This window comes from Gobio gobio (assembly GCF_949357685.1).
Source record: "Gobio gobio genome assembly, chromosome: 19".
In the NCBI taxonomy this organism is placed as follows: Eukaryota; Metazoa; Chordata; class Actinopteri; order Cypriniformes; family Gobionidae; genus Gobio; species Gobio gobio.
In genome coordinates, this window is record NC_137112.1 from 29,118,604 (window position 1) to 29,130,033 (window position 11,430).

The 11,430-nt window shown below is 39.8% G+C and overlaps 1 protein-coding gene across 2 annotated transcripts in view; it reads left to right on the forward strand.

Moving 5' to 3' along the window:
- Positions 1-10,293, forward strand: part of ncoa3 (nuclear receptor coactivator 3) — a 65,013-nt gene extending 54,720 nt beyond the window's left edge. For both annotated transcript variants that reach the window (XM_079845218.1, XM_079845219.1), the window contains exons 11-23: positions 210-1,222; positions 1,562-1,688; positions 1,893-2,051; positions 2,169-2,387; positions 2,494-2,608; positions 2,943-3,114; positions 3,259-3,627; positions 4,514-4,612; positions 4,702-4,767; positions 6,109-6,292; positions 6,759-6,939; positions 8,119-8,302; positions 8,404-10,293. In XM_079845218.1, the coding sequence (XP_079701344.1) occupies positions 210-1,222; positions 1,562-1,688; positions 1,893-2,051; positions 2,169-2,387; positions 2,494-2,608; positions 2,943-3,114; positions 3,259-3,627; positions 4,514-4,612; positions 4,702-4,767; positions 6,109-6,292; positions 6,759-6,939; positions 8,119-8,302; positions 8,404-8,415 (2,900 nt within the window). In that variant the 3' untranslated portion in view covers positions 8,416-10,293. The remainder of the gene's footprint in view (positions 1-209; positions 1,223-1,561; positions 1,689-1,892; positions 2,052-2,168; positions 2,388-2,493; positions 2,609-2,942; positions 3,115-3,258; positions 3,628-4,513; positions 4,613-4,701; positions 4,768-6,108; positions 6,293-6,758; positions 6,940-8,118; positions 8,303-8,403) is intronic.
- Positions 10,294-11,430: the final 1,137 nt, after the last annotated feature.

Here is an 11,430-nt window from a genome sequence, read left to right on the forward strand (position 1 = left end):
ATCACCGATAAAAATGTCTCTTTATTCCTTCACACGAGCGCTTGTCAACTTGGTTCGTACAGTACACGCATATGCTGATCATAAAATTTGCATTATGTACACGGACCCTAGCTTATGCGTAAAAACCTTGAGTATACTTTGGGCTTGCTCCATATGAAAACAAACTCTAGATTTAACCAGGTAATTTCTTTACTTTGTTGATGTCTCAGGCATGCACTCTCCCATGGGTCCTGTGGGTATGAGCGGCAGTGGTGGATCTTCTGGTTCATCAGTTGGGAACACCTTCTCTAGCAGCTCACTGAATGCCCTCCAGGCCATAAGTGAAGGTGTTGGCTCTTCTCTACCTTCAGCTCTCAACTCACCTGCCCACAAATCTGACAGCTCGCCAAGCATCAACTCAACCCAGTCCAGTCAGCAAGGCCAGACCGGCAACAACAAACCCAGCGCTGGTGACTCCAAGAGTCCGTCAAGTGCTCACAGCACAGGTTTGGATCAACAACAGGCCTCTTCATCAGTGACCACGGAAAAGCCGGACAGTCAGTCCAACAAGGACAGTTCCACTGGGGCGGAAGTCAACAGGAGAGTCCCTGACGGAAAGGGCCACAAGAAGTTACTTCAGTTGCTCACATCCCCAACTGAAGAGATTGGTATTGGGACTGCGACCGGTGGACCCGTCCCAGGTCGCGCCTCCACTCCAATGGGTTCCGATTCAAAGGAGGCAGGAAATGGCATGATGAGTCCTTCATCGACGGGGGTGTCCTCCTCATCCGGTTCATCATCAGGGAATAACCCAAATCAGCAAGGCTCGGGAGGGGTATCGTCCACAGCTTGTCCCAGTGGACATCACGGTTCTCACACCTTACAGGAAAAACACAAGATACTCCACAAGCTTCTTCAAAATGGAAACACACCCGATGAGGTGGCTCGCATCACAGCCGAGGCCACTGGTAAGTCCTCTCTTGGTTCGGAGCACCCAGGCGCTGAAGGGAGGAATCTGGATCTCAAACAGGAGCAGCACAGTCCGAAAGAAGGAAAGAAGCCCCAAGCCCTTCTTCACTACCTCCTCAATAAGGATGACTCCAAAGAGCCCAATGCCACAGAGGTCAAGCCAAAGCTGGAGGAGCTGGAAGGGAGAGGGGCCACTGGAGGGCAGGGGTCAGGGGTCACAACCTCCAATTCTAACAACCAGGAGGGCAAAGTGAAGATCGAACCACCCGATGAGGTATTCATGTTTGACTTTTTTGGGGGGTTTATACTTCTCAAGCTCTCATCAATCCTATATTTTTGAATTTATTTAATTTAAAATATTAATTTATATGTATCAAATAATCCTGAAAAACTATGTATTGCAGTTTCTATCGGATTTAATAAGTATTTTATAATATATTGTAAATCATTGCTTAAAAATTTGTGTTTTTTATCAACTATTTGTAAGTATCTTGCACTTTATGAATATGATCTTGCAAATTAGTACCTAAATTATGTTTTGTTGATACGCAAAACTCCAAATCATATTTATGTTTATTATTCTAATATCAATCCTTTTGTGTTGTCTTTACAGCTGGATAACTTGGAGAGTATTCTTGGAGGGCTGAGGAATTCTGGTTCTGGAATGTTTGGTGATTCTGGAAATGGAGGGATGGAAGGGGGCAATAAGCAAGGGAATGGACCTAACAGCACCGCACATGGTGAGTCACAACACCTCGAGGGCCTCAAAGCCAGGAGGGGATTTTGACAATTTTATCTGACTAGATGACAACATGTAAACTTCAACAGAAAATGAACTGGACAAATATTTTAAAGGTAACTGCAGATGACAACGTAGATTACCAAAAGTGCTGCACATTGTGTTTAATCTTAATGCAAATTGTATACATTATTGTGCATTCCAGACCGGGAAGTTGTTGGTATGGGCTCTGGGCAACGTGTGCCCTTCCAGAGGGCAGTATCTGTCGATGGTAAACCCTTGAGTGGACCGGGCATGACGGGTAGGAGGAGCGCCCCTTCCTCTCTTGTAAAACAGGAGCACACTGACAACCAGATAGGCATGGGTGAGTGTCATATTTTCAACTTTTCAACATTACTTAAAGTATATAAATGTAACTGTCAAATCGTGCATACATTCATTCTATAGCTGGATTTTAACCTTCCCACCATGTTGTTCGCAGGAGGTCCAAACAGGCCAATGGGAATGCCCAATCGGCCCCCAATGACAGGTGCGGATTGGGGAATGTCTGGTTCCGCCGGTAGCCCTGTTGGGCACCCTGGCATGGGTCGTGCAGGCATGGACCACAATCCTAAGAGCATGATGGGAGGACCCATGGTTAACCGATCTAACAGCGTTCCTGCAGCCAGATCCATGTTGCAGCAGCAGTTGATGGAAATGGGTAAGTGCTGTTAATTCAGAATAACTCAAATCCAGCAGTGTGGGCCTATTAAAACGGGTAATATATCAAATGAAATCTTTCAAATTGCATGATGTTGTTTTTGCAGGGCCTTATGATGTAGGTATGGGGATGAATTCTTTCCGAGGGCAGGCACCTCCACCACAGTCCCCTTCATGGGCAGACAGTGGGATAGGAATAGAGGGACCACAGAATGCAAACAGGTCAATTAAACGATTCTACACTAGAGTTATTTTACACTAGTTTTAGTTCATTTGCCTGCTTTCGATTGATGCCAAAAATGCTTATTCACTAAAATGGACCATGTTCTCACATCCAATCACACATCATCTCCCCAAAACATCAAAGCTTCATATAAACCCCAAACTTATAAGACAGCACTGGTTTTTGTGTGTGTTGATTTCGTCCAAAGAAAAAAGTACTTAATTTAAGATATATGAAAACAAGTGTGTGCATCTTATTGCTTCTCAAGTTTAGATGTTTTTTACACCCAAAAGTCAATATTGTCCTCTTTGCTCTCTGCTTTTTATATATCAGGCTGCCATTTAATAACTCTCTGGATGATCTTCTGGTCCCTCCATCCACCACTGAGGGTCAGAGTGATGAGCGAGCTCTGCTGGACCAGCTGGACTCTCTACTCAACAACACTGACGTCATTGCTCTGGAGGAGATCGACCGTGCCCTTGGCATACCGGATCTCATCAACCAGGTACTCAGCCAGCCCGCTTCATAGAATAGATGTGTTCAGTTTATAAATCGCATCAAATCATCAATGCTGTGGCGTTCGAGATATTAGAGCAACCGTCCAATCACATTCCCTAAAAACCAACGTCTTGCTCTTTTCTCCCTTTAGGGTCATAGTTCAGACCAGCCCCCTCCATCAGACCACTTCTCTGGTCCTTGTCCGGGGCCTGACTCCTCAATGGGTATGGAGCCCAAGGGTATGTATGGACAGGGCTACCCAGGCCCCCCATCCATGGGGATGCCGGGCGGATATGGCCCTGGTCCCAACCCTGGTCCCGGCCCTGGACCTGGTCCCCTGCAGGGGCAGTCTGGACCAGGGTTTAACCCCATGATGAGTCAGATGAGCCAGCAGGGTGGTTTTCGCGGAATGGGTGGTATGGGCGCTATGCATCCTCGTGCCAGCATGATGAGACCACGGATGGTGAACACGACCAAGCCGCTCAGACTGCAGCTCCAGCAGAGACTGCAGGGACAGCAGGTGAGCAGCTGCACTCCAATAGCACTCAACTGACAAATATGAGGAAGTATAATCGATTAACATGGTTTTACAGCTGGTCCATGTTTTAGAAATGATAGTTTCCCAGAATATATTTTGTGTAATGCAGGGCTGTGACAACTAAATAATAATAATTAATGCCGGAAAAATCATTATCTAATAATCAGATCTTTTTGCTATTACACAAAAAACTTGGACACCATTTTATATAAAACATTTACTTGTAATTCTTGTATATTTTACATATTAACATTAAAAACATAATGAAAAAAATGTAGCTTAACCACATATGGAAGAATATTAATGACAAAAATATCTTTATAAAATGAAATCACTTTTATTGCATAGCATATTAAAAGCATATTAACAGGCTTGCATTTTTGAGGACTGCAGTTGAACATTTTTGTATATTTAAGCAGTGAATATTTCAATAGAAAAACATTTTACACACAATATTGTCATTTTTAAAATTCTGTATTAAATGTTTACAATCCAAAGTTCAGTTCCAAATGATTTTAATTCTAATTTTTAAAATAGTATTTAAAAAAATAAATACATAAAAAGATTATATAAAATATATTTGAAATAATAATATTTGTTCTGTAAAATTGTAACTTTACAAATTTGGCTCACAATTTTAAGCACATCTGGGAACTGCAGAAAAAGCAGAACAGAACATCCAAAACAGCAAGAGATGTAACTTGAAATCTTATATTCACCACAAGCAATGATATTTACTTGATGATTTTATTATTTGATCTATTCAAGCAGAGTAATCATAATCAGAATAGTGGCAAGTTGCAGGCCTGTTGGAATGAATGAGTTACTTGATCAAATCTCATAACATTTGGTTGTTTCTTTGCTGCAGTTTTTGAACCAGAGCAGGCAGGGCATGGGGATGAGGCCAGATAACCCTGCCGGAAACCCTGGTATGAGACCTAGCATGCAGCCAGGCATGGGTGGACAGGTACTTTTTTTCTTCCTTTGATGAAATCTGAAACCTTATATATATTTTCATTTTCTCTCTCTAATAATCACCCTTCCTCATCTTTTCAGCCTGGTTTTCTGAATGCTCAGATGATGGCCCAGCGCAGCAGAGAAATGATTAATCTTCAAACAGAGGTATAAACAGACCATTTTCATAATATGCATCTATAGGGCTGTACGATTAATCGAAAAATAACCGAAACCGACATTCAGATCATCTAACCGACGTATTTTTCCCATGTCGGTTATTTCGGTTTTCACGTGACTCCGCCCTGTCAGTCACATCAAGTGCAGTTTGCATGCACACAGATGCAGGAGCAGTTATCTGTGTTTATAGATGCCCAGAATCACTATAGTAACTGCATGTTTTACAGTTTATAGTATACAGGTCAGTTAATCGCCGTTCTTATAGCCTATACGCGCTGCCACCGATACACACACACACACACAGACATGCCGCGAAGCCAGATCGCTTTCACTTTCGTGCTCATAAAGCTTGCCAGTTTCAACATTTAAAGCGATTGTGCACTATTCAAAAACAACAATACGTATCCGTTCAGTGTTCAGCTTCTTTCTGTGACAGAGAGCCGAGCCGTGTAGGCGTCTCTGACAACGCACGCGTGCCCTGAAGGCAGACCTCTTTCACCTGCGTCCTCACAAAGCTTTGTCATTTGTATGTGTTTTAAGCCCTGCCAGTTTGAACATTAAAGCGAGTTTAGACCATCAGATGTGTTGTGTATTATGTTGAGCTAATGCCTGATATATTTTGACACACGAACACTCAGACAGAAGCTCGCACATCACGTGAAGATCGCGCGCAGAAATGCAGTGTCAACGCGGTCCTGTGACTAAAGTAAAGTCACTAAAGTAGCTTAGAAACTCAACCGTTATAGGCATATATTTTAATACCTTTGAAGTAAGTACAAACCACAGCTTGATAATGAATAGAGACAGTAAGAGTAATTCACACACACAATCTCTCTCTCATTAATGCATTCAAATAAATGTAATGTAGGCCTACTGTGTTAATGTATCTGTATCTGATGTACAACAAACAGAAATCTGCCCCATAGACAATAACTGCTGAAAGTGAATCGTTTCCTTCAAGTGTTTTAAAATCACAAAGAAATGCATTTTTTCTTTAGAAACAAAAAATCCACCTTTAATAGTAGAACATATTTATAGTAAAAACCTTATCAGGAACTTACTCAAAAACCTTACGAGGGCAAAAAATGAGAGAAAAAAAAGCACAATAATCGTTCATTAATCGTAAACGAGGTAAAATGTTCAATAAATCAAGGTTTTTATTTTTGGTCAAATCGTTACAGCCCTATACATATATCATATTTGACCCCAATGACAATTTATAGTATTACTGGTTATGATTTCTTACATCAGTCTTACATAAAATCGTATACTTCAGTGTATTAGTTTTACCCTTTTCAGATGTTACCATTGTTTTCTTGTTTTCTGCAGATGAGAAGACAAAGGATGATGATGATGATGCAGCAGCAGCAGCAGCAGCAACAGCAGCAGGTCGCAGCCGGAGGCTTCAGTCCCCCTCCTAATGTCACAGCTCCCACAGGAATGGACAATCCTATGGGAGGACCCCCAATGAACCAGCCCGGCCAGCAGGCCTTTAACTATGGAGGCAACTATGGTAGGCTAGCTATCATATTGGGATCTCATCATTTAAAGTCATCGTGAAACAGAAGTCCCCCCCCCTATTGTGACACATATGCGAGTGAAATTGCTGTAGGACAGGACTTGATTCTGTCCATTGGGAATTGATTAGATGGTTGTGGTTTGCTTTTGCTGGGATCTCATTTGATTGACAGGTTGCTTCACCCTCATGGACAGATTGTGTACAGATTGTGAATGACTCTCTACTGCAGGGAAAGACCGTTTATTTCCATATATTTATAATTGTATCAAAATATGGGGACATGATGTGGGACCTGTGCCTGAGTACTAATGAAAAAGCTAGAAACACTCCTGAAATGCACTATAAAATAACATGGTGGTTAACAGCATTGGAATAGAATATCGATTAGCTTATCTAATGCAAATTATGCACTATGCACTTTTTCCCCCCCTTGTAAATATCTCTGTGTTGTGATTTGCAGGTATGGGCCAGCAGGGGGACCCTTCATTCGTGGGAACAGGCAGCAGCCCCCCTAACAATATGATGCCTGGTCGTATGGTTGGCCCTCAGAATCCCATGATGCAACAGCACCCACAAAGCAATCCCATGTACCAGGCAGCAGAGATGAAAGGTTGGGCACAGGGGCCCATGCCCATGAATAAGTAGGTCATAAACCCTTATGGAAGCTGTGGAAATGTCAGATTATTATTTTTTTTAGTCCTGCCACTTAAAGGCTTGTTCACACCAAGGATGATAACCATAACGATAAAGATATAGTTTTAAAAATCATAAAAGAATAGCAGTGTCCACACCACAACTATAATAATAACAACAGCACAGAGAAACAATATCATAATCACTTTCACAATTTCTTTTTTCAGCTGATGAACGATAAACGCATCAACAGCCAATCAGAATCCATCCTGCTTTAAAGAGCACGTGCATTTAAAGCAGCAGATGGCATAATTGCAGCATGTGCTTAGAATAAACAGAACTGTATAATTCGCTAGTGTGGATGCTAATAAAGTTATTGTTGTGAAAAGTCTTTTAAAATGTTATGGGAATTTGAATAGTTATAAAAAGATATACAAATAAAGATATACGTATACTATAATATTGGTGCAATACCAAATTCAGAAAAATTAAATCATATTCTGGGAGAAAACTCTAGCTTGATCGCAACAGCAGCAAAATATGTAATATATATATTGTCTTAATTATTTTCTTGATTATAAAAAAGTATTAATATATTTGTTTACTGATTGATTTATTGATTTATATATTTTTTCATTGCTCATGTAATGGCCAATGCTTTGGCAATACCTTTTACAAGTCATGCCAATAAAGCTTATTTGAATTTGATATAGATATATATGTAATTTAATATTTTTAGATATTATATAATTGTTTAATATAATATTTATTCTATATATTATTGTTATATTATATATAAATAAGTTTTCTAGTTATCCTCATTTCTAAAAAAAATATAAATATATATTCAATCGGCTAGAAATGCTGTCAAATTATTTTAGAAAATCTTAGAAATGTATTGGTCAAAAACTAAAACTGAAATAAAAATAAATTGAAGCTAAAAACGAATATGAAAATGACAAAAGCACTTAACAAAATTACTCAAATTAAAATAAAAAATATTAATAAATATATAAATAACGCTAAAATAACACTGCTGTGGTACACTGGGCTAATTAAACGAAAAGCTTTTCAGGCAACAAGAATAATTGTGAATTAATTGAACTTGTCAGTCACAACAATGAAACATGAATGCTTGATCTTTTGGGGTGTATTTAAATCTTTCTCCTCTTTTATCCGTTTCCTAGTTCATACTCCCAGCAGCAGCAATATCCCCAGCAGGGGGCGCCGGGACAGTACGGGGGAATGATGATGAACGGTTCCATGCAGGGGGGTGTAAATGGCAACGGAGCAGGGCAGATGCCCCCAATGCAGGGCCAGATGGGCATGAATGCCATGGGCATGGGTCGCATGCCAATGGGACCCGATCAGGTACAGACCACACGTTGATTCGGTTACATTTGCATAACTGCATTAAAACACGTCGTGTCACTTTTACTTAGCTGTGTGTGTGTGTATAATGTGTTTTACAGAAGTACTGCTGAGGCGACGAGCCATCTCTGTCAAAGCTGGAGTCTGACTCGGACTCGCACATCAGTCCAGTGAGGAAATGTCAACATGAAGCTATAAAATCGGCCTCGTAGAGGAGAAATCACTGGAACTCTTCAGTGAAAACTTGACTGAGAGAGAGAGAAAGACATCGAAAGGGATGGAGAGAGAAAGAGAGAGACTCAAACCTTCTCTGTGGGGTTTTTTTGGAATATGCCCAGTAGCGCGTGCAGCAGGCTCTCTCTCCTGTCCCACGGGGCTGTACTGCAGTACACAACATAACCACCAGGGGGAACTGAATAGGAACGGTTGTGGTACAACTTGACAGTGTGGGGAGCACTTTATTTTAAGGCTAGTACGGAAAAGGATAGTTGCAATATATTTCTTGCTTTTCTAGCCTTATAGAACGATTATGTGCATATTGTCTATTTTGAATTTGTTTCGGACAAGCCTCGTTTGAATGAAAACCGTGGGAATTGTAAGCACCAGAACTTCATCACTTACGCATATCAAAGCAATAATCCTCCTCTCAATCCACCGAAGTGGTGTGTCAACAAAAAGCAAATGGTACTGCAGTATTAGACAGGATTTTTCTTTATTTTTTTGTGTGTGTGAATAAGATTGAAATTGTAAATACTGTATGCTACATATGTATCATACATGCTTTTACTACATACTTTTTTTGCACAGAGTTTGGGCAGAGGTCCATCTTATCTATATTTTAGGTCAATACTGCTCTGGGTTTTACATCTATTCTAACTTTTATCAAAAGGGAGTAAATATTTTATTTTTGATCTTTTCCAGCACAACCTCTTTTTCTTCTCTTTTTTTTCCGACATTCGCCATTATGTTCGGATGAAATGTTATGCTGTGACAATTTCATCATTTTTTTTAAATTCCATTTGTTCTTCTGACCGATAAACAACAACAAATGGTGCAAGTTTTCCGATGATACGCAAAGATTATGCTTGATGTTGTTCTTTAAGCTAGCTCTTACTCTAAGGAAAATAACTCACTTTCTCACTGTATCACTGTCGGTTCTTCAGAAATCTACCTTTAAGAAACATGCACAATCCAAAGATATTTTTTCAGTCTTTTCTTTTTCTGTTTTCTCAAGTTTGATTACAGAAATGTATCCATTTCTATATGTTTTGCGCAGATGCGCAGAGTAAAAGGTACATATCATATGAACATATTACTACATATTATGATTTTGTACTATATACTGTATACATACAAAACCAAGTATACCTGTTTATTTTTGAGGCCAGTTAATATTTTAGCAGTATTGTCTGTGCTTTTGGAGGGTTTCTCTATCATGCGGTTTATTCGCTCTTTGATTTTAAGTTTTGTAAGAGTTTAATGATTATGAATTATCTACAGAACTGCCAAGACAAATTGTAACTATACACCTCGTTTTAAAACGTTTCTTAAACCACTTTTAAGAGCCTCTTTCGGATGTGCTTTTTAAAAGTACCATCCGTTCTGACAAAGACGCTCATCCGTGCATCTCTGTATTGCAGTGATCCTCGGCCGCTTCATTAGTCAAGTCTTTACCATCAGTGACTTAAAATAATGCTGATTCCCAGACGCGGGAATGAAGTACAATGGGGAAACTAATAATAAGTCAGTCTCTTCAGTCTTTTCAGGAAAGCAACACTATCATTCGTGTTCATTTCGCTAGATTACTGTTGACCGTGACAAAGTATATTTTGAAATGATAATTCCGGGAAATTGAGGTTATTCTGGTGTGTTTTCAGAACTGGTTGAACGTGGAAGATAAGCTCACATTTTGCAGGATGTAAATTACATTACACTTAATTATTTTGCTTGATGTTGATATTGTTGTAAATAAAAGTTCTATTTAAACGTGAGCCGTATGTTCTGCAGTTTGTGTGTACTTTTTTTTTTTATGTCGAGAAGTGAGCGAAATCTGACACAAGCTCCATTAGAGGACACCCTCATGTGTAAACATGGTATACATGTTTTTTATTATTGTAAAAATGCAGGAAGTTTTCGGTTTGGTTTTGCTTGTATTATTTATAACTAGTGGTATATAAAAACAATACAAGTCTGTGGAAGGTCCCCATTTAAGTGTGTGTGTGTGTGTGTGTGTGTGTGTGTGTGTGTGTGTGTGTGTGTGTGTGTGTGTGTGTGTGTGTGTGTGTGTGTGTGTGTGTGTGTGTGTGTGTGTGTGTGTGTGTGTGTGTGTGTGTGTGTGTGTGTGTGTGTGTGTGTGTGTGTGTGTGTGTGTGTGTGTGTGTGTGTGTGTGTGTGTGTGTGTGTGTGTGTGTGTGTGTGTGTGTGTGTGTGTGTGTGTGTGTGTGTGTGTGTGTGTGTGTGTGTGTGTGTGTGTGTGTGTGTGTGTGTGTGTGTGTGTGTGTGTGTGTGTGTGTGTGTGTGTGTGTGTGTGTGTGTGTGTGTGTGTGTGTGTGTGTGTGTGTGTGTGTGTGTGTGTGTGTGTGTGTGTGTGTGTAAACCCTAGTATTACCAGTCATATTTTAATAATTTATTTTGGGTCCCCATGAATAAAACAGCTTATAAATCATACAAAATAATTTATAATTATCTTCAAAATAATCATGAAAATGCAGATAGTTTTCTGTAATGGGTTGCTTTAGGGTTATGGGAGAGAATATACAGTTTGTATTGTATAAAAAATAATTACATCTATAGAGAGTCCCCTTGAAACATGTAAACCCAATGTGTGTGTGTGGTTTAGGTATTCCCTACATGTTCTAAGGACAAAATGTCCCTTAAGGATAGGACCAGTAATTTCATAAATCATATACCAAATTATTGGTGTTTTCTGTGAGGGTTGTGTTTAGGGGTAGGGATATGGGACCGAATATACAGTTAGTACAGAAAAAATTGTATATGGAAAGTCCCCATAAAACGTGCGTGTGTGTGGTGAAACTGACTTCTGAGGACAATTAAAGTGCTCTTCACTATTTGTAAGACTCAAATCATTTTGTACTTTAAACCTACATAATCATCAGGTTTTGTTTCTA